We start from the raw sequence: 19,224 nt of genomic DNA, 5'->3' as shown, positions 1-19,224 counted from the left end.
AGGTGATGGTTAATGGCCCAGACTGTGGTCCAGCTCTGATACTCTCTACCTGTGTATGGAAACAACCACCAGCACTAACCACAAAATGTTATTGGTGACAGTAAATGGGATAATGTTTAAGAGAGGCTAGCATCATGGTTGACTTTTTATTACACATAGTATGAGGTTCTGTGTTCTACACTCAGAGTTTCCCTGGCAAATAGACCTTAATTTCAATCTCTCTGACATGTCCTAATTGTGGGACCCTAGCTTTGCCATTCGTAAAGTGGGGGCTTTATGTATTTATTATCATAGCTCATATATGAAATCACAAAGTACGAGCTTGTATGAAACAGAAAGAAAATTATGAAACAGAAAGAAAACACTCACAATTGGCATAGATTGTTGTTAAGTGGTTCCCAGAACCATATTAAGAGATGGGGCTAATGAGACAAGGAACGCTTTCTGGAGAGACAGAGTCAGCAGGCTCACCAAAGATTAATTATGGCAATGGTAGAGTGCTGAGGCATGAGGTAAGAGCCATGACTTCCTTTCCCATCTCGGCACCCCTGAGATCAATGGCAAAGGTTCTCCTGGGTATATTCTTTTGTCCCTTGCATCAGGTCACTCCAACTGTGTAACACCAGATCAAGGACAAATGAGCAACCCTGGCATGACTGCTAATTCTCTCACCAGGCTAGTGCAAAAGCTTCCTGTCCATTGTCCACCTTTTGTAAATCTCTACTGCATGCCTTAGCTGTGGCTTAGTAGGGACATACAAGACTACATTTAGTGTTCAGCAAGTTAAAATGAGTCTGGGATATTGGGAAGATGATCACACAATCCAAAGTATTTAGGCAAGGTAATAAGGCTTATTTCTGCAGAGGGTGCTTAACTGCATCAAATCCAGCAACGAAGCACAGCCAATGTGATACCACTAGGTTTTTATTCCTAATGCAAAGGGGTCCTGTGCATCACTCTCGGTGGTCAGAGTTCAGCCTCACATTCATACACTATTGGTTAATTCTAAATGGTACAGTTGATACACAAAATACAATCCTGAACACCAAATGAAACCCTTGACAGAAATTTTGATTTCAGGAAGAGCTGACCCTGGCAGAATCAGAATTTCTGCCAAGCAGACTCTTTACAATACTGTTTGAATGGAGTTTTGTCTTACATAACCCTTTTGTAGAAAAGAGAGTACATTTATTTTACATTTCTCACAAGCACATGTAGGTATGAAATAAAAACTAGAGATCTTCCTCCAGTCAACTTCTTGTCTTCAGAAACAGATGAGTGCTGCTGGTCTGCGCTATCCCAGGACTTAATTGTGCATAAACAAGAATATGTACGTGTGTTTCTTTCTTTCATTTGTTTGCACAAATGTAAACAAATTCTATATATTGAACCAAGTCCAAACTTCAAAAAATGTAATCCACCACTTCACTGTCGCTCTCCCAGGAGCCCAGAGTTTCTGTTGAGTACAGAATCAACCTGTGAAAGCACAAACTCTGTGTGTTCTGATCTTCTCATCATTCTGATCCAAAATGAAGGCATGTGGTCTATCCCTGGGATCTTCCAAGAGGGACCTACAAGACTGGCTCTAGGGACAACTAGAACATCCACAGTCCTAAACTGTCTCTGAACTACATAAAGGAGAATGGGTGGTTTAAATTGCCTTCTGTACGTTCAGGAAGTAAACTAGACAGTTACAGGGTGAGGTGCTCTCAGGCAGAGAAATCCTTCAGTTTTCACATTTTTAAGGAGCTAAAGTCGCCTGAAAAAGTTACTGAAATCCAAAACACAGGAAAAGTTGTATTCGAAATATCCAAAACTTCCTTTCCTTTCCATGTGACATAACCTTCAGCACCAGACTGCCATAGACAAGGCTCAACATAGCCTGTGTTTTTCCAATGGGGTGTCCCAAGGAAAAAAGCTGACTGTGAAATAATAACAGTACAAGAAGTGTTTCACTGCAAAGCAGCATGTAGAGAATGATTGACTATAAACAGACAAAAGGAAATGTATCCCAGAAATAGAACAAGGAGGGGTGAAAAACCCTGGAACACATTCTTAACAGTGTCCACTGTTCAGGAAAGGAGGTCCCATACTCATTTGGTTGTCTTGCTCCTGTTGGCTGAGAAACCCAGGGCAAAGGTAAGTCAAGAAGCCACGAGGTGGGAAGAGGTGGCAGGGGGTCGTGAAGTGAGGCAGTAGTGGAGAGCTTTGATGCCCTGATGTGATAGCATCTCATGGAAATGAACTTGCTCAGGCGGGGTCAGGGGTCAAGCTAGCAGCCATCTGTGCTGCATCGCCATCACTAATGATGTGTGGTCTCGGCTACCACAGCAGAACAGGGGTGTTTAAAGATTAGGATGTCACCAGGGAAGAGGTTAGAGGGTTCATGTATTTCCAGAGTACATAAACTAAAGTTGGGGAGATTGGCATGGCTCCCACAAAGGAATGATATGCAGATTCATGACACATCTCCTTTTGTTTGGTAGGGACACTATTTGACACATGTGGTGGTTTGAATGAGAATGGCCTCCATAGACTCCTACGTCTGAATGCTTGGTCCCAGTTAGTGGAACTGTTTGGGAAGGATTAGGAAGAGTGTCCTTGTTGGGTCACTATGGGGTGGGCTTTGAGGTTACAAAAGCCCACTGCAGGCAGTGTCTTTTCTGCCTGTGAATCAGGATGAAAAGCTCCTGCTCCATCACCATGCATGTCTGCTTCCCCCCATGATGGTCATGGACTAGCCCTCTGAATCTGGAAGCAAGCTCCCCACTAAATGCTTTATTTTATGAGTTGCCTTAGTCACAGCATCTCTTCACAGAAATGGAACAGTAACTAAGACATCAGAGATGACCTCCAACTTAACATTAAAAAAAAAAAAAACTTCCTCAACCTCACTTTTCTCAACTTCAATAGGCTCTTCCCCCTAGTTCTCCATCGAGCCTTGCCTGCTAAGACCCTACCAATAAGCTGATCAATTCTATAGACAAGCGGTGGTGACAGCCAGACAGCAGTTACGGGACAATTTAATCAGAAGGATTAAAATGCAACCTGTGTGTATTTTATCACAGTAAAAGAGAGATTGCAAAGATTTGAGCTAATGGTGAGAAGACAGGAAGGAAGGTGCAGATTCTGGGTCCTTTAGAAGTGAGCATTTGCTCACTCATTAGATGGACAAGTGGAAAAAAATGCAAAGACGCTATTTCGGATGAGTGACTGTCGCTCCTAAGAAGCAGCTTGCCTGGAACAGCAAAGCACAAAGATACATATGCAGTAGCTCCATTTGTCCAGCTAACTGTCAGGGCTGGCCTGGCTTTGTGCTCCTCTTTGTGCCTGTAAGTAGAAGAGGAGTCAATTAGACCCAAGTCCTTCGTACATAAGACCTTTCTTAATGTTTCCATCACATATAGAACTAGTTGTCAATGAAATTTAAATTAGCAATGAGTTAAACACTGGAATCATTGCCAGGTAGCATTAATGTCTCATGGTGGTCAGGATCTTACCTTGCACTGTGGTTTGCATGTGCAATGTCCCCTACAGGCTCATGTGGTCTCCTGCTCTTTTGGGTGGTTGTGGAACCTTTGACTGATGAAACTGAACTGAAGGAAGTGGATCTTGGGAGGAATGGAGGTGGGGTTCTTAAGGTTAAGAGCCCAACCCCATCTTCTGTTCCACATCTAAACTACACAAATGCGAGCAAGCAGCCTCTCATGACTGCTAACATCGCTGGGAGCTATTCTGGTCTCCATGTGTTCTCCTTAAACCACAGCGAATTTACCCTTCTTCCTCAAGGTTGTTTCTTATCAGATCTTTGGTAACAACTAGAAAAGTAGCTAATACACCTTGTGTCTCCTTTACCTGGAAAATGAGTTCTGATCTTACAAATGTTCTATTTTGAGCAAAGAAAAGCCTCACTGCTAGCCTTTCTCATTTTTTCCTTCATGGGGATATATAGACTACAGGAAAATCCCTAGATACGCCACCAAGGCCTGAGGTTCCCTGAGGCACTAAGAGGAGCTCCCAGAGCAAGAATAGAAAAAGCAATAAGAAACAAAGTTTTAACATCGCCATTAATTAAGTTATAGTCTAAAGCCCATTAGAATCCATTAGTGCTTTGTCAGCTTCTACAAATTGGAACTCTGATTTTTTTTTAACTACCAATTCTCAAGAGGAAAGATTATGCAGTTTAAAAATAAGGCAGTGTTTTCCCAAAGTTTTTAGTTAAAATGTTCTGTAAACTTTGAATGTCAAGTAACATTAGGGAGAGTTCAAATTTTTGCATTTATCAAAGGAGATGGGAAATAGAAAATTTGCTGATGTGTGTATGTTATTAACATTCTGCTGGCATATGCCTCATCACTGAAGAAGCGGGTGAGATGGAATGTGGAAAAATGGGGGGGCAGCAAGAAGAAGGAAATTATACTCTTAAGTCCACTGATATTCAAGCATTATGCATGCTCAGCTCTTTAAATGTGATCACATTTGACACTCAAAATTTCAAGAGGCTTGTGCTACAGAATCTCAACTTAGGCTCTGTGTGTTGGTTATCAATTACTGTATAGCAGGTTATGACAAACTGAGTGCATTGAAACGGTATACATCTCTGATCTGTAGCGTCTGTGTTAGGGCCTGGACAAGGCTAACTGGGTCTGCATTTGGGTAAAGTGATCACCAAGGGGCTAAGTAGGTGTGGAAGGTCACCAGAGGCACAACTGGGGAAGGGTCTTTCCAAGGTTCCTCATACTTTTGCAGAATTAATTTCACTGGGGCTGCAGGATTAAAGGCAGCCTTGCCTTGAGAAATACACAGTTAGACAGTTGCTTCATTCTGTGTAACCTTGGGGATCGTAACCAACTAAGCCGAGGCAAGCAACAACAGATCCCTGTTGAACTCAAGGAGACAAGATCACCTACAGCAAGGATACAAGGGAGGGTCACAGAGGCTGTTCTATAGTAAGGGGGTATGGTGGCATAGGCCTGTAAGCCCCATCTGTAGGGAGTGTATTCAGGAGGACTATGAGCTCAAAGCCAGCCTGAGCTACATAATGGACATTTTCCTAGCATTTGCAAGGTCCATCTGTAAATCCAGCCTTGGAATTCAAGGCAGAGACAGAGGATCCCAAAAGCAAGCTGGCTGCTGAAACAAACCATGTCTTAATCTGGGGTTAAGAAACACAACTTCATTGAAAAAGCAGAAGATAAATATGGAGATTGACTTCTGATATCAACCATAGTCCTCTACATACTTCCTCTCCTCCCACCCACCCCCACACACTCACTGGAAAGTATGAAAACTAAAACGAAATATATATATTATTATGTACATACATGTACATAACCCTCTTTCTACCTTCAAAGGTTATGTTGTTCGAATTATAATCCATGCTGTACTGCTGAATATCTAGATTATTTGACTCCTCCAGGTTTTCATCTCTTCATTGAAGAGACTAGCAGCTCCCTCCACCTCACTCTTATGGTCCTGGCAGGATAGCCAGCATAACTGGCTGGGACAGTGACCTTTTCAAGGGGAAATGGGGGTAGTCAGCCCTCTGGATCCTCACACTAGGGACTGATCAGTCATGTTAATGTTCCCTCTGGTTCCTCCTGCAGTGTCATCTATGGCCTTGTGATCCGAACTATTTGGATTAAAAGCAAAGCCCATGAGACAGTGATTTCCAACTGCTCAGGTAAGGCTCAGAGTCTCTCAACTCTCCTGCAGAACTTCTCCTCTAGCAGTACAATCTGCAACTGCTTGGATCCACAAGCCTCCCTGGTTACAGAAAGACTCAACAACAGAGCCCCCCAAAATCTTCCCAGAGGGCTCTGTCTTCCATTCGGCCTCCCTGAAAACTCAGGAAGAAGGCAGGTGAGATGGTTCAGGATATTAAGGCATTTGTTGCCGAGCCTGGGGATCTGAGTTCAACACCAAGAATTCACATGGTAGAAAGAGAGAATGGACTCCAGAAAGTTGTCTGCTAAACCCCACAAAAATAAGTAAATAAATAAAATGCAAAAGGAAGAGGGCACTTTGAGCTTGTTCGATTGTGCAAATGTATTCCCTTGAAGTAGCACTTGAGGCAGCATGGGGAGTCCCCCAGTTGTGTACCAGGCACAAAGAACCTTGAGAGTACAACACATCTACCAAACCTGAAGATGGGCTTCTCTGTTTGGCTGGAATTTAGAAATAGGTAAGTCTACCATCTGATTACAGGATGATCTTAACCTTGAAGTCAGGTGCAACTCAGTCCACATGTTTTCTCTGATGTTTAGCCCAACAAGACTGGACTGAGACAGCCCTTCCCCAAGTTCCATTTCACTGAACTTAGTTACAGGGCACTTCTAGGAGTTCTATACCTGGTTAGGTTACACTGGAAAAGACCCAGCCAACCAATAAGCCAGAAAGAAGAAAGGTTTCTGCCTTTTCTGTAATGTGGCATTTATGGAGAATGAGATTACTCAGCTTCGGTCCCACACTTCTCCTATCCCTTATGTGAACACACACACATACCCTGCAGGCACACATGCACAAAATATCTACAAATGTTCACACACTTAAACTTCTACATACTATAGCACACACACACACACACACACCGCAGCACCCATGCCACCTGCACTCAGACAAGGACCATGAAGTACTATACAAAACATTAGAAGAAGCTGGCTTCTGCTCTGGATCTATCACTGCGAGCTACACAACCTTACAAAGTCATGTGACTTCCCTGGGCTCCAGTGAGTTAACTGAGTAGCTACATTAGATTCTTTCTAACATTTGTTTGGACTTGGGCACCCCAAATCTGCACCAGCAACAGATGGACCTTGGTTTATCATGGTGGAAATTTCTTTCCCATGTGATAGGAGATAGCCAAGAGGCTCCACAAGATTTATTGGATGTGAGCCTATGTGTCTCTTTCCCTAAAGAATTCAGAGAGGTATGCAAAGCTTGGCATCTCCATCTTAATGCAGGTGAGTTCTGTTGTGTCCTCCTGTGTACCTGAAGCAGTACAGGGCAATGGGCAAAAATCTCAGGCCCTCTGTCCCAGTGGTACAGTCAGGACAGAGAGACGACAGAGCATCTGCTATTGACCACTGGACATCCTTTCCATTTGTTACCTCGCTAATCCCTGCCCAACTTCTAAGATGCTATTTCGCAGATAAAAAATGGCTCAAAATTGAGGTGTCTTGCAGTTTCTCTATATAGCACATGGTGACATGTCCAGGCTCCAAATGCATGCGACTAATTAGAACACCCAGCTTTTCCACTTAAGACAGTCCACCTCCCACGGGGAAGGAAATGATAGAAAGAGAAGTGATAAATGAATTGTAAAAGAGCTCAAATTCACCCCTCTCAAAAAAAGGTTTTTATTAGAAATCCAAACTCAAGATCTTTGGCCCAGCATACCATCCACAGCACTCCCCTCGAGCAGCCCCCCTGGCCCATCTCTAAAACATTTTTTCTCTCTTTGAAGGTTCAGGGTCTGGTTTGGTTGAGGTAGCTAGGGTCCTGTTGCTCTTCTGGATTTCAACCCTCTATCCTGTGATTTCTGCCCATTGAGGAAGGTTGGTGTGCTCCCCCCCCCTGCCCCCGCCACCACGCCGCCGCCTATCCCTCTGAGCTCTCACCCTCCCTTCCTCACTCCCAACAGCTTGTCTGTTGCCTGTACTCCTCACCCCATGAGCTATGGTGAAGCTTACCTCATTTTCCATGAGTTCAACAATCAGATAATGAAACAAGACACACACAGCCAGAGTGATCTGGGGTGATCCTCAGCAGGCCTCCCCATCACTGTCGGCTACTTCCTTTCTCTCCATGGAGTCCCTTATATCTCCTTCCTGTTGTATTTTTTAGTAACAGCACTGGACTTTCCCAACCTCCAAGACTGAATCAGTACAAAGCCACTTAGAGATGTATGTCCACTAATAAGCACAGCATTGCCTTTCCCTAAATTAGAAAAGTTAGAAACGGCTACTGTCAGTTTTCACTACTTAATATAATTTTGAGTCTCCATTACACCTGTGTTTAGCTTGTCACCATCTGTGACCTCCTTCCAGAATGAGGCTAGCTGCTATTCTCAGACTATCATATCCTGTCTGTGTTTTATTCATCAATGGACTTGCTTTGACGTCCCTTGTGTCAGAACAGAAAAGCCTCTCAGGAGCTGGATGGTAATGGGGTCTCCAGTGGTGCTGACATGCCAGGGTTATTGCTCATCAACAAGGTACATTGGCTAAGATTAGTGTGAACAGACGCTCATTTTGTAAACACTGCCTGCCAAGCCCAAGTCACTCTTAGTGTGGAGCCCTTCTTCTTGATGACAAGTGTGTTTACATTTTCCCACCCAGAACTGACTCAAAGAAAAAAAAAAGGAACAGTTTCACAAATGACCCAAAGGCTTTCCCACACAGAGATGTCATAGACCTCAAACATTAGCTCTTACAAGGTTGGGTGTGTTTGAATTCTAGGAGAAACTATATCTTATGGTGAGGGAATTTACTGCATGAGGATGGGAGATTGGGAAGGGAAAGCCATGAAACTGACAAATTATAACATTTCTGGAGAGAACTAGGTCTCACCATCATGGATTTGATGGTGTGATGTGATCAATACTGCATCACACTGCATGTTTCAAATTCTATGAGGCAGAATGAGGTAGAGAAAAAACCTTCAGATTAGGAACTAGGTTAACTTTCTGCTTTGCAGCTTGATGGCTTTATGATGAGCCCATGAAGTACTCTCAGCACCAGCTTCTTTAGTAGCTAAAGACAAAAATGCCTTTACACCTGTTTCTAACAAAATGCATGAGAGAAAAGTATAAAGATAGGAGCAAATGACTAGTGTGGATTTTGTAGCTAGTGAGATTCCATATCATTAATATGTTGGCTTGTCCCAGCTGGTCTGCAAACTAATACAATTCCTTTCAAAAGAGAATGAAAACATTTTATTTTGTCTGGCAGATTTTTTTTTTAAGACAGAAATGTTCAAGAGCCAAGAAAAATCCAAAATATTCCTGGAAAGATAGAACAAAGTAGAAATCTTTTTTCTGTGCCAAATATGGGTTTATTGTAAAGACAAAGCTATGAGTACAGGGTCGCTGACATAAAATAGATAACAGCAGAAAATAATGTGCTCCCAAATCGATCTATACATGTATAAATTCTTGACATATGTCAGAAGATCGTGGGGAAAGAAATTAAAACTTTACTTCAATCCATAGACAAACATAGGGAAATTAGTTTTTTCCTTTTATTTTATTTTACAATACCATTCAGTTCTACATATCAGCCACGGATTCCCTTGTTCTTCCCCCTCCTGCCCCCCTCCCCTTCCCCCCAGCCACCCCCATTCCTACCTCCTCCAGGGTAAAGCCTCCCCCAAGGACTGAGATCAACCTGGTAGACTCAGTCCAGGCAGGTCCAGTCCCCTCCTCCCAGACTGAGCCAAGCGTCCCTGCATAAGCCCCAGTTTTCAAACAGCCAACTCATGCAATGAGCACAGGACCCTGACAACTGCCTAGATGCCTCCCAAAGAGATCAAGCCAATCAACTGTCTCACCTATTCAGAGGGCCTGATCCAGTTGGGGGCCCCTCAGCCATTGGTTCATAGTTCATGTGTTTCCATTCGTTCGGCTAATTGTCCCTTTGCTTTATCCAACCTTGGTTTCAACAATTCTCGCTCATATAAACCCTCCTCTTTCTCGATAATTAGACTCCCGGAGCTCCACCCGGGGCCTAGCCGTGGATGTCTGCATCCAGATTCCTCAGTCCTTGGATGGGGGTTGTTGGCACGACTATTAGGGTGTTTGGCTATCCCATCACCAGAGTAGGTCAATTCGGGCTGTCTCTCGACCATTGCCAGCAGTCTATTGTGGGGGTATCTTTGTGGATTTCTGTGGGCCTCTCTAGCACTTTGTTTCTTCCTTTTCTCATGTGGTCTTCATTTACCATGGTCTCCTATTCCTTGTTCTCCCTCTCTGTTCTTGATCCAGCTGGGATCTCCCTCTCCCACAGGCTCTCTTTCCCTCGACCATTGCCCTTCATTACTCCCACTCATGTCCAGGTTGTTAATGTAGATCTCAGCCATTTCTCAATCAATGGGCAATCCTCATGTCTTTCTTGGGGTCCTGTTTTTCAGGTAGCCTCCCTGGTGATGTGAGTAGCATTCCAGTCATCCTTGTTCCACTTCTAATATCCTCCTATGAATGAGTACATACCATATTTGTCTTTCTGAGCCTGGGTTACCTCACTCAGGATGATTTTTTTTTTAAGATCCATTCATTTGCCTGCAAACCTCATGATGTCATTGTTTTTCTCTGCTGAGTAGTATTACATTGTGTATATGTGCCACAATTTATTTACCCATTCTTCAGTTGAAGGGCATCTAGGTTGTTTCCAGGTTTTGGATGTTACAAACAATGCTGATATGAACATAGCTGAGCAAATGTTCTTGTGGTATGATTGAGCATTCCTTGGGTATATGCCCAAGAGTGGTATAACTGGATCTTGGGGGAGATTGATTCCCAGTTTTCTAAGAAAGTGCCATATTGATTTCCAAAGTGGTTGTACAAACTTGCATTCCCACCAGCAGTGGAGGAGAGTTCCCCTAGTTCCACATCCTTTCCAGCATAAAGTGTCTTCAGTGTTTTTGATCTTAGCCATTCTGACAGGTGTAAGGTGGTATCTCAGAGTTGTTTTGATTTGCATTTCCCTGATGACTAGGGATGTTGAACAATTCCTTAAATGTCTTTCAGCCATTTGAGTTTCCTCTGTTGAGAATTCTCTGTTTAGTTCTATAGCCCATTTCTTAATTGGACTGTTGGTCATTTTGATGTCTAATTTCTTGAGTTCCTTATATATTCTGGATATCAGTCCTCTGTCAGATGTGAGGTTGGTGAAGACCTTTTCCCATTCTGTAGGCTGTCGCTTTGCCTTGTTGACCGTATCCTTTGCTCTACAAAAGCTTCTCCGTTTCAAGAGGTCCCATTGATTGATTGTTTCTCTCTGTGTGTGCTACTGGTGTTATATTTAGGAAGTGATCTCCTATTGCAATGCATTCAAGACTACTTCCTACTTTCTCTCCTAGCAGGTTCAGAGTAGCTGGATTTATGTTGAGGTCCTTGATCCACTTGGACTTACGTTTTGTGCACAGTGACAGATATGGATCTATTTGCAGCCTTCTACACGTTGATATCCAGTTATGCCAGCACCATTTATTGAAGGTGCTTTCTTTTTTCCATTGTACACTTTTGGCTTCTTTGTAAAAAATTATATGTTCATAGGTATCTGGGTTAATGTCAGGGTCTTCAATTTGATTCCATTGGTCCACATGCTGGTTTTTATGCCAATACCAAGCTGTTTTATTACTGTAGCTCTATAGTAGAGCTTGAAGTCAGGGATCGTGATGCCTCCAGAGATTGTTTTATTGTACAGGATTCTTTTGGCTAACCTTGGTTTTTTTTTTTGTTTTCCAAATGAAGTTGAGTATTATTCTTTCCAGGTCTGTGAAGAATTGTGTTGGTATTTTGATGGGGTTTGCATTGAATCTGTAGATTGCTTTTGGTAAAATTGCCATTTTTAATATGTTGGTCCTGCCTATCCATGAGCATGGGAGATCTTTCCATTTTCTGACATCTTCTTCAATTTCTTTTTTCAGGGACTTAAAGTTCTTGTCATATAGGTCCTTCACTTGCTTGGTTAGTGTTACCCCAAGGTATTTTATGTCATTTGTTGCTATTGTAAAGGGTGATGTATCTCTGATTTCCTTCTCAGCTTCTTTGTCCATTGTATATAGGAGGGCTACTGATTTTTTTGAGTTGATTTTGTATCCTGCTATGTTGCTGAAGGTGTTTATAAGCTTTATCAGTTCTTTGGTGGAATCTTTGGGGCCACTCAAGTATACTATCATGTCATCTGCAAATAGGGAAAGCTTGACTTCTTCCTTTCCAATTTGTATCCCCTTAATCTCCTTATGTTGTCTTATTGCTCTGGCTAGAACTTCAAGTACTATATTGAATAAGTATGGGGAGAGCAGACAGCCTTGCCTCATTCCTGATTTTATTGGAATTGCTTTGAGTTTCTCTCCATTTAATTTGATGTTGGCTGTTGGCTTGCTGTAAATTGCCTTTATTATGTTTAGGTATATTCCCTGTATTCCTGATCACTCCAAGACTTTTATCATGAAGGGGTGTTGGATTTTGTCAAATGTCTTTTCTGCATCTAGTGAGATGATCATGTGATTTTTTTCTTTGAGTTTGTTTATATGGTGTATTACATTGATGGACTTTCATATGTTGAACCACCCTTGCATCCCTGGGATGAAGCCTACTTGATCATGGTGGATAATTGTTTTGATGTGTTCTTGGAGTCTGTTTGCCACTATTTTATTGAGTATTTTTGCATCAATGTTCATGAGGGAGATCGCTCTGTAGTTCTCTTTCTTTGTTGTATCCTTGTTTGGTTTAGGAATCAGGGTAATTGTAGCCTCATAGAAGGAGTTTGGTAATGTTCCTTCTGTTTCTATTGTGTGGAACAATTTAGAGAGTATTGGTATTAACTCTTCTTTGAAGATCTGGTAAAATTCTACGCTGAAACCATCTGGTCCTGGGCTTTTTTTGGTTGGAAGACTTTTAATGACTGTTTCTATTTCCTTGGGTGTTATTGGACTATTTAAATAGTTTATCTGGTCTTGATTTAACTTAGGTATGTGGTACCTATCCAGAAAATTGTCCATTTCTTTTAGGTTTTCCAGTTTTGTGGAGTAGAGGTTTTTGAAATATGACCTTATAATTCTCTGGATTTCCTCAATGTCTGTTGTTATGTCCCCCTTTTTATTTCTGATTTTGTTCATTTGGATGCTCTCTCTCTCTGTATTTTGGTTAGTTTGGATAAGGGCTTGTCTATCTTGTTGATTTTCTCAAAGAACCAACTCTTTGTTTCATTAATTTTTTTTGTATTGTTCTCTTAGTTTCAATTTTATTGATTTCACCTCTCATTTTGATAATTTCCTGGCATCTGTTCTTCCTGGGAGACTTTGCTTGTTCTTGTTCTAGAGCTTTCAGGTGTGCTGTTAAGTCACTAGTGTGAGATTTCTCCAACTTCTTATGTGGGCATTTAATGCTATGGATTTCCCTCTTAGCACTGCTTTCATAATGTCCCATAAGTTTGGGTATGTGTTGTCTTCATTTTCGTTGCTCTCTAGGAAGTCTTTAATTTCTTTCTTTATTTCTTCCTTAACCCATTGGTGATTCAGTTGAGCATTATTCAGTTTCCATGAGATTGTAGGTTTTCTGTAGTTTTTGTTGTTGTTGAAATCTAACTTTAAACCATGGTGGTCTGATGGAACACAGGAGGTTATTCCAATTGTTTTGTATCTGTTGAGATTTGCTTTGTGGCTAAGTATGTGGTCGATTTTAGAGAAAGTTCCGTGGGGTGCTGAGAAGGAGGTATATTCTTTTTTTGTTAGGATGGAATGTTCTGTAGATATCTATTAGGTCCATTTGGGTCATGACATCAGGTAGTTCTTTATTTCTCTGTTAAGTTTCGATTTGGGAGATCTGTCCAGTGGTGAAAGTGGGGTGTTGAGATCTCCCACTATTAATGTGTGGGATTTTATATGTGGTTTAAACTTTAGTAATGTTTCTTTTACATATGTGGGTGCCCTTGTGTTTGGGGCACAAATGTTCAGAATTGAAACATCATCTTAGTGGATCTTTCCTGTGATGAGTATGTAATGCCCTTCTTGATCTCTTTTGATTGATTTTAGTTTGAAGTCTATTTTGCTGGATATCAAGATGGCTACACCCGCTTGTTTCTTAAGACCGTTTGATTGGAAAGTCTTTTCCCAGCCTTTTATTCTTAGGTAGTGTCTGTCTTTGAATTTGAGATGTGTTTCTTGTATGCAGCAGAAAGATGGGTCCTACTTTCATATCCATTCTGTAAGCCTATGTCTTTTTATAGGTGAATTAAGTCCGTTGATATTAAGGGATATTAATGACCAGTGATTGTTCAACCCTGTTATTTTTTGGTGGTAGTGTGTGTGTGTACTTCTCTTCTTTGGGGTTTACTGCTGTGGCTTTATCTATTGCCTGTGTTTTCGAGGGTGTATCTGACTTCCTTGGGTTGGAATTTTCCTTCTAGTGCTTTCTGTAGGGCTGGGTTTGTGGATAAGTATTGTTTAAATCTGGCTTTGTCTTGGAATGTCTTGTTCATTCTGTCTATAATGATTGAAAGTTTTGCTGGGTATATTAGTCTGGGCTGACATCCATGGTCTCTTAGTGTCTGCATTACATCTGTCCAGGTCCTTCTGGCTTTCAAAGTTTCCATTGAGAAATCGGGTGTTATTCTGATGGGTTTGCCTTTATAGGTCACTTGGCCTTTTTCCTTTGCTGCTCTTAATATTCTTTCTTTATTCTGTACGTTTAGTTGTTTAATTATTATGTGGCGAGGGGACTTTTTTGGGGGTCTAGTCTGTTTGGTGTTCTATAAGCTTCTTGTATCTTCATAGGCATTTCCTTCTTTAAGTTGGGAAAGTTTTCTTCTATGATTTTGTTGAATATATTTTCTGTGCCTTTGAGTTGGTATTCTTCTCCTTCTTCTATCCCTATTATTCATAGGTTTGGTCTTTTCATGGTGTCCCAAATTTCTTGGACTTTTTGGTTCATGACTTTGTTGGCTTAAGTGTTTTCTTTGACTGATGAATCTATTTCTTCTACTGTATCTTCAACGCCAGAGATCCTCTCTTCCATCTCTTGCATTCTGTTGGTTATACTTGCATCTGAAGTTCCTGATCGCTTACTCAAATTTTCTATTTCCAGCATTCCCTCTGTTTGTGTCTTCTTCATTTTTTCTATTTCCCTTTTCAGGTCTTGGACTGTTTCCTTTATTTGTTTCATTGCTTTTTCATGATTTTCTTTCAGTACTTCATTGTTTTCTTCCAGGACTTTATTGCTTTCTTCCAGGACTTTATTGTTTTCTTCTAATTTGTTTGCCCTTTCCTCTAGTTGTTTATAGTGTTCTTCCCATTTTTTTTATCTTTTCCTCTACACAAGCCTCTACCTTCTTCATGATGTTATTCATAAGGTTGTTTTCTTCTGCTTCTTCCAATTTTTGATGTTCAGGTCTAGATGTTGGAGGCAGGCTAGGTTCTGGTGATGCTGTATTGCTCTTCATTTTGTTGTATGTACTTCTGCCTTGATGTCTGCCCATCTCCTTGTGGTTCATTCTTGCTCTTATCAGACAGAGCTGACAGATTCAGGAAGTCTCTCTCTCTTGTCCAGATGGGAGCTCTCTTGTCCAAATGGGAACTCCGGGTCAGGATGGAAGCTCTTATCTCTGGTCCAGAAGGGAAGTGGAAATTAGTTTTATATGTAAAAAAAGTGTTTTTAATTTTTAAACAAAAGCTAGATAATATCTTTATGACATTGGAAAAGATTTTTAAGACAAGATAGATACTACATTAAATCGCAAGTGAAAATGGGTTTGTTTGACTATGTGTGAGCATTGTAAAATCTAGTCTGCACACTCGAGGAGTGTGACCAGAAAAAGGTGAACAGAGAGAAGGCATGGAGAACTCCTAAAGATCAACTGGAAAGGAGATTTTAAAGACAATCACATGTAAAAACTCAGCAAAACATGAGCAGGCATTTGTCAGAAAGGAAAACCAGACTCACAGCTCCATTAATAATTAGGGAAGTGTGGGTTTAATTCCCAAGTAGATGTAACTGTCCGCCCACAGAATTGGTTTAAAAAAAATGATCTGATAAATCTAAGGACTGGCATGCATACGAATCTCATGGTTTTCAGTTTGCTTGGCAGTAACATTCCTCACGCATGCAGCAGGTGGCTGGTCTGTTTGCTTCTAATCTGTCTCACATGCTGGCAGCCATCAAGCTCTAAAACCCTCCAATCTAAACTTGCTTTTCTTCCCTTCCTGTTCCCATCTCTCCATTCAGTAGAGACCATCCTGGGGCCTCTGAAGCAACAAGTGGGAAGCCAAGTCCTTGGTCTGATCTTTGCCTCAATGATAAATCTTAAGAGGATATTTTCTGGTTAAAATTCCTCAATGTTAATAGCTTCATTGAAGAATGGGGCTGTTCTTGTCGGGATCTGCACGTTTAGAAAGGGCCACTGGCTGATTGAAGGCTGCTTTGTATTTTCATGTCACATGAGGCCATACAAGAAATATGTCCAGGGCATTCCAGAGGCAGTTGGTATTTAAAACTCTATAAGATGAAAAATTTGGAGACTTTCTCTAACTCCTTCATTGTCCTTGTTAAGTCAACCAACTCCAATCGAAGCTCATCTCTTTTTCTCCAGTTCCTTGCTAAACACGGCCGGTAACAAATCAATACCATAACCATCAAGCTAATACACTATTAGCACTCAGTTTACCTCCCTCATCTCCTGTGCTCTGGCAGAGTGGGCACACAGATTGCCTTGCCAGGCTCAGCATGTGGCTCATCCCCACACAGACCACCAGTACCCCAGGTTCCTGCCACTGGCTGTCTGCCTGCTCAATGTCTTGTGTTTTGTGTTTCTATTATGACAGCATTACATATACAGTGCCAGTGTCTGCTAGGGGATGGGCAACTCTAGCAGCTATATAAACTCTAAAACAAGAGCACCCTTAACAAAACAGAAGGGCTTTTAAATATTTGCTTATTTTTATTTTATGTGTATGAGTATTTTCCAGCGTGTGTGCGTGTACACTAAGATCATACTTGGGTACCCAGGAAGGCCCGAAGAGGCCATGAATTCCTTGGAACTAGAGATTTTTTTTTTGCCTAAAATGGAGGGCAGAGTACAAAAACAACTAACCTGTGAGCTGCGAGTTTGTTCCTCAGACCCTGGCATTACCTCCTGTTAGCACTAAGATTTAAAACAAACAAACAAACAAAACAACAACAACAAAACAAAAAAACAGAACCCGAGAAAAAGCCTCAGATAAGCACGCTAATGGGGTGAGCAGGCACACCCCAAGACGAGAAAGGGGCAGGAAGTTCTCGCAGGGCTTTAAGGTCAAAGGGCTATGTAAGTTTGGGGTCAGCTGGAACATTCTGGCATAATCAAACTCTTTACTTTCGGTCCTGAGGGAGGGAGGGTCGGATGTGAACCTCAAGATGCCAAAAGTCCTGGAAGATTCCTCAGCTCTGCTCGGGTCCCTGCAACAGCAGAACACAGGCAGTGAAGCCATGGCTCCGGATCCCGGTAGCAGAAGGTTGAGAGCTGGTAGCCCTGGGTAGTGATGCTGACCCATCTGCAACCAAGGAACGGAATGAGACCAAGAGTCTTGAAGCAGAGAGCAGGGCAGCTGCATCAGGGCACAGGCATCTCCAGAGAGCTCACAGGGGTGGCTCTAAAGCGCCGCAGCTGTCGCACAGATGCTGCCCAAGCCAAAGCCTCTCCACAGGGGTGGCTGGCCCGGAAGGGCAGGTGGAACAGCAATGGCTTCCCGGGGCAGCAGCAACGATCCAGACCTGCTCAAGACAAAGCATGGCCTGGGAACATGGTGGCCTGGGAAGATCTGGGGATGCTCTGAGATGTGCCCTTGGGTTTGCCAGAAAAGCAAGCACCAGGGGATCCTAGGAAGGAAATGGCCCATCCCATAGCTAAGCGAAGCAGGCCTAATGAGACAAAATATTTAACTGAGAAGCTCCAGGGGCAGCTGTGTTATATTGGTGGATGAAAAGTTCTTATTGATCAAAATTAATCATAAGTGTTAAAAATTTAGTGTATAAAATTTCAATCTATGCAACTTGTCTTAAAATATTTCCAGATAAACTTCCTTGTTTCAAACAAATCACTCGCATATATTCCAGGTCCTTGGTGTGTGTGTGTAGAGGGGTGGGGGTGGGGGTGTCTTCCCTATGCGACAGGAAGAGAATTCACCTCCATTCAAAGTTCCAGAGGGTAGTGTTTCCGTAGCATAGTCCCAGATTCAGGTGCTGGGCCCACATGGAGAATGGCATTCTGGGCCAGCAAGAAGGCTCGGTGGATAAAGGTGCCTTCTGCTTAAGGTGGAGTCAATCCCTGGAGGCTATGTAGAGGTGGAAGGACAAATCCAACTCCACAAACATGTCCCCTGACCTCCAAATATTCATCATGGCATTCGTGTTCTGTTCTCCACAATAATAAGTATACAGTTAGAGGCTGGAGAGATGGTTCAGCAGTTAAGAGTACTAGTCACTCTCCCAGAGGTCCTGAGTTCAATTTCCAGCAACCACAAGGTGGCTCACAACCATCTATAAATGGGATCTGATGCCCTCTTCTGGCAGGCAGGTGTACATACAGACAGCACTCACACATTAAAAAAATAAACAAACTTCAAAGGAATTTACAAATTACATAATTACGTAAACAAACAAGAAATAATGAGATCTGGTAACTCTGAAGGAGCTTGAATCTTTGGGAAGGTTAAAAACTGGAGCTGACCCTTTAGAGATCAAATCTCTGGTATGAACCCGCTACAGCTGCACTCTGGAACTAACGCGGTGTTAGCAAGCATGCTCTTTCCAGCTTCAGATCTAATGAGCGAGCCCGCTGCCTCCCAGTCTCCCAAGCCATTCATCCAGTGACAGCTGAATTTCACTGCTTTCAGTACAGCTCAGTGCCAAGTCCTGAGTAGAATAATCCTTTTATCTTCCAATAAAGGGGAATTACCTGCATTCTGTAACTCAGCTCTCTTTGAAGAGCTGTCTTTGGAGCTGGAGGCTTTGCATTTCCTGCAGTGGTCACATTAAAGATGATTCTCACTGATCTCATTGGGAGATCCAGAGGGCAGGGAGTTGATGATATTGTCAACTAGTCATCCTGTGGCAAGTGTTGAGATTTTCTATTTTAAAAGATTTCAGAGCACAAATGTCATTCTCAAAAACTTTTCTGAAAGACAAATTAAGTTTTCAAAGCCACAGTGTTTAGGGACCAGCTGTTACCTTGGGCCAGCATGTGGGGACACTTCGAAAGGACATAATTTGATCTGCTATCATCTTTCCCTGCCCCTGTGGAGATAATCTCACCCTGATAATTTCCTGCTGTCTATGGCAACACCATTGTATAATAGACTGTCTAGAGTAGTAATACTCTGTTTTCTTCTACAAAGACAGCTCACGCTCGTCCCCAAACACTGTTAAAACATAATTCATTCCTAGTGGCAAGATGATTGACATGCCAGGATAGAGCTTGACACCTGGAATACATTTTTATTTTATTTTCCAAATTTAGGAAACAAAGGCTG

The 19,224-nt window shown here is 42.1% G+C and overlaps 1 protein-coding gene across 1 annotated transcript in view; it reads left to right on the top strand.

Annotated features, from left to right (window-relative positions):
* The window catches only part of Npsr1 (neuropeptide S receptor 1), a 192,980-nt gene that overhangs the window by 167,174 nt on the left and 6,582 nt on the right, over positions 1-19,224 (top strand). The window contains 1 exon segment of the mRNA XM_028872595.1: positions 5,607-5,683. Within this exon segment, the coding sequence (XP_028728428.1) occupies positions 5,607-5,683 (77 nt within the window).

The sequence above is a fragment of the Peromyscus leucopus genome, chromosome 7 (assembly GCF_004664715.2).
Source record: "Peromyscus leucopus breed LL Stock chromosome 7, UCI_PerLeu_2.1, whole genome shotgun sequence".
NCBI lineage: Eukaryota > Metazoa > Chordata > Mammalia > Rodentia > Cricetidae > Peromyscus > Peromyscus leucopus.
Note: the sequence above shows the minus strand (reverse complement) of the source record. Positions and strands in the feature narration are given on the sequence as shown.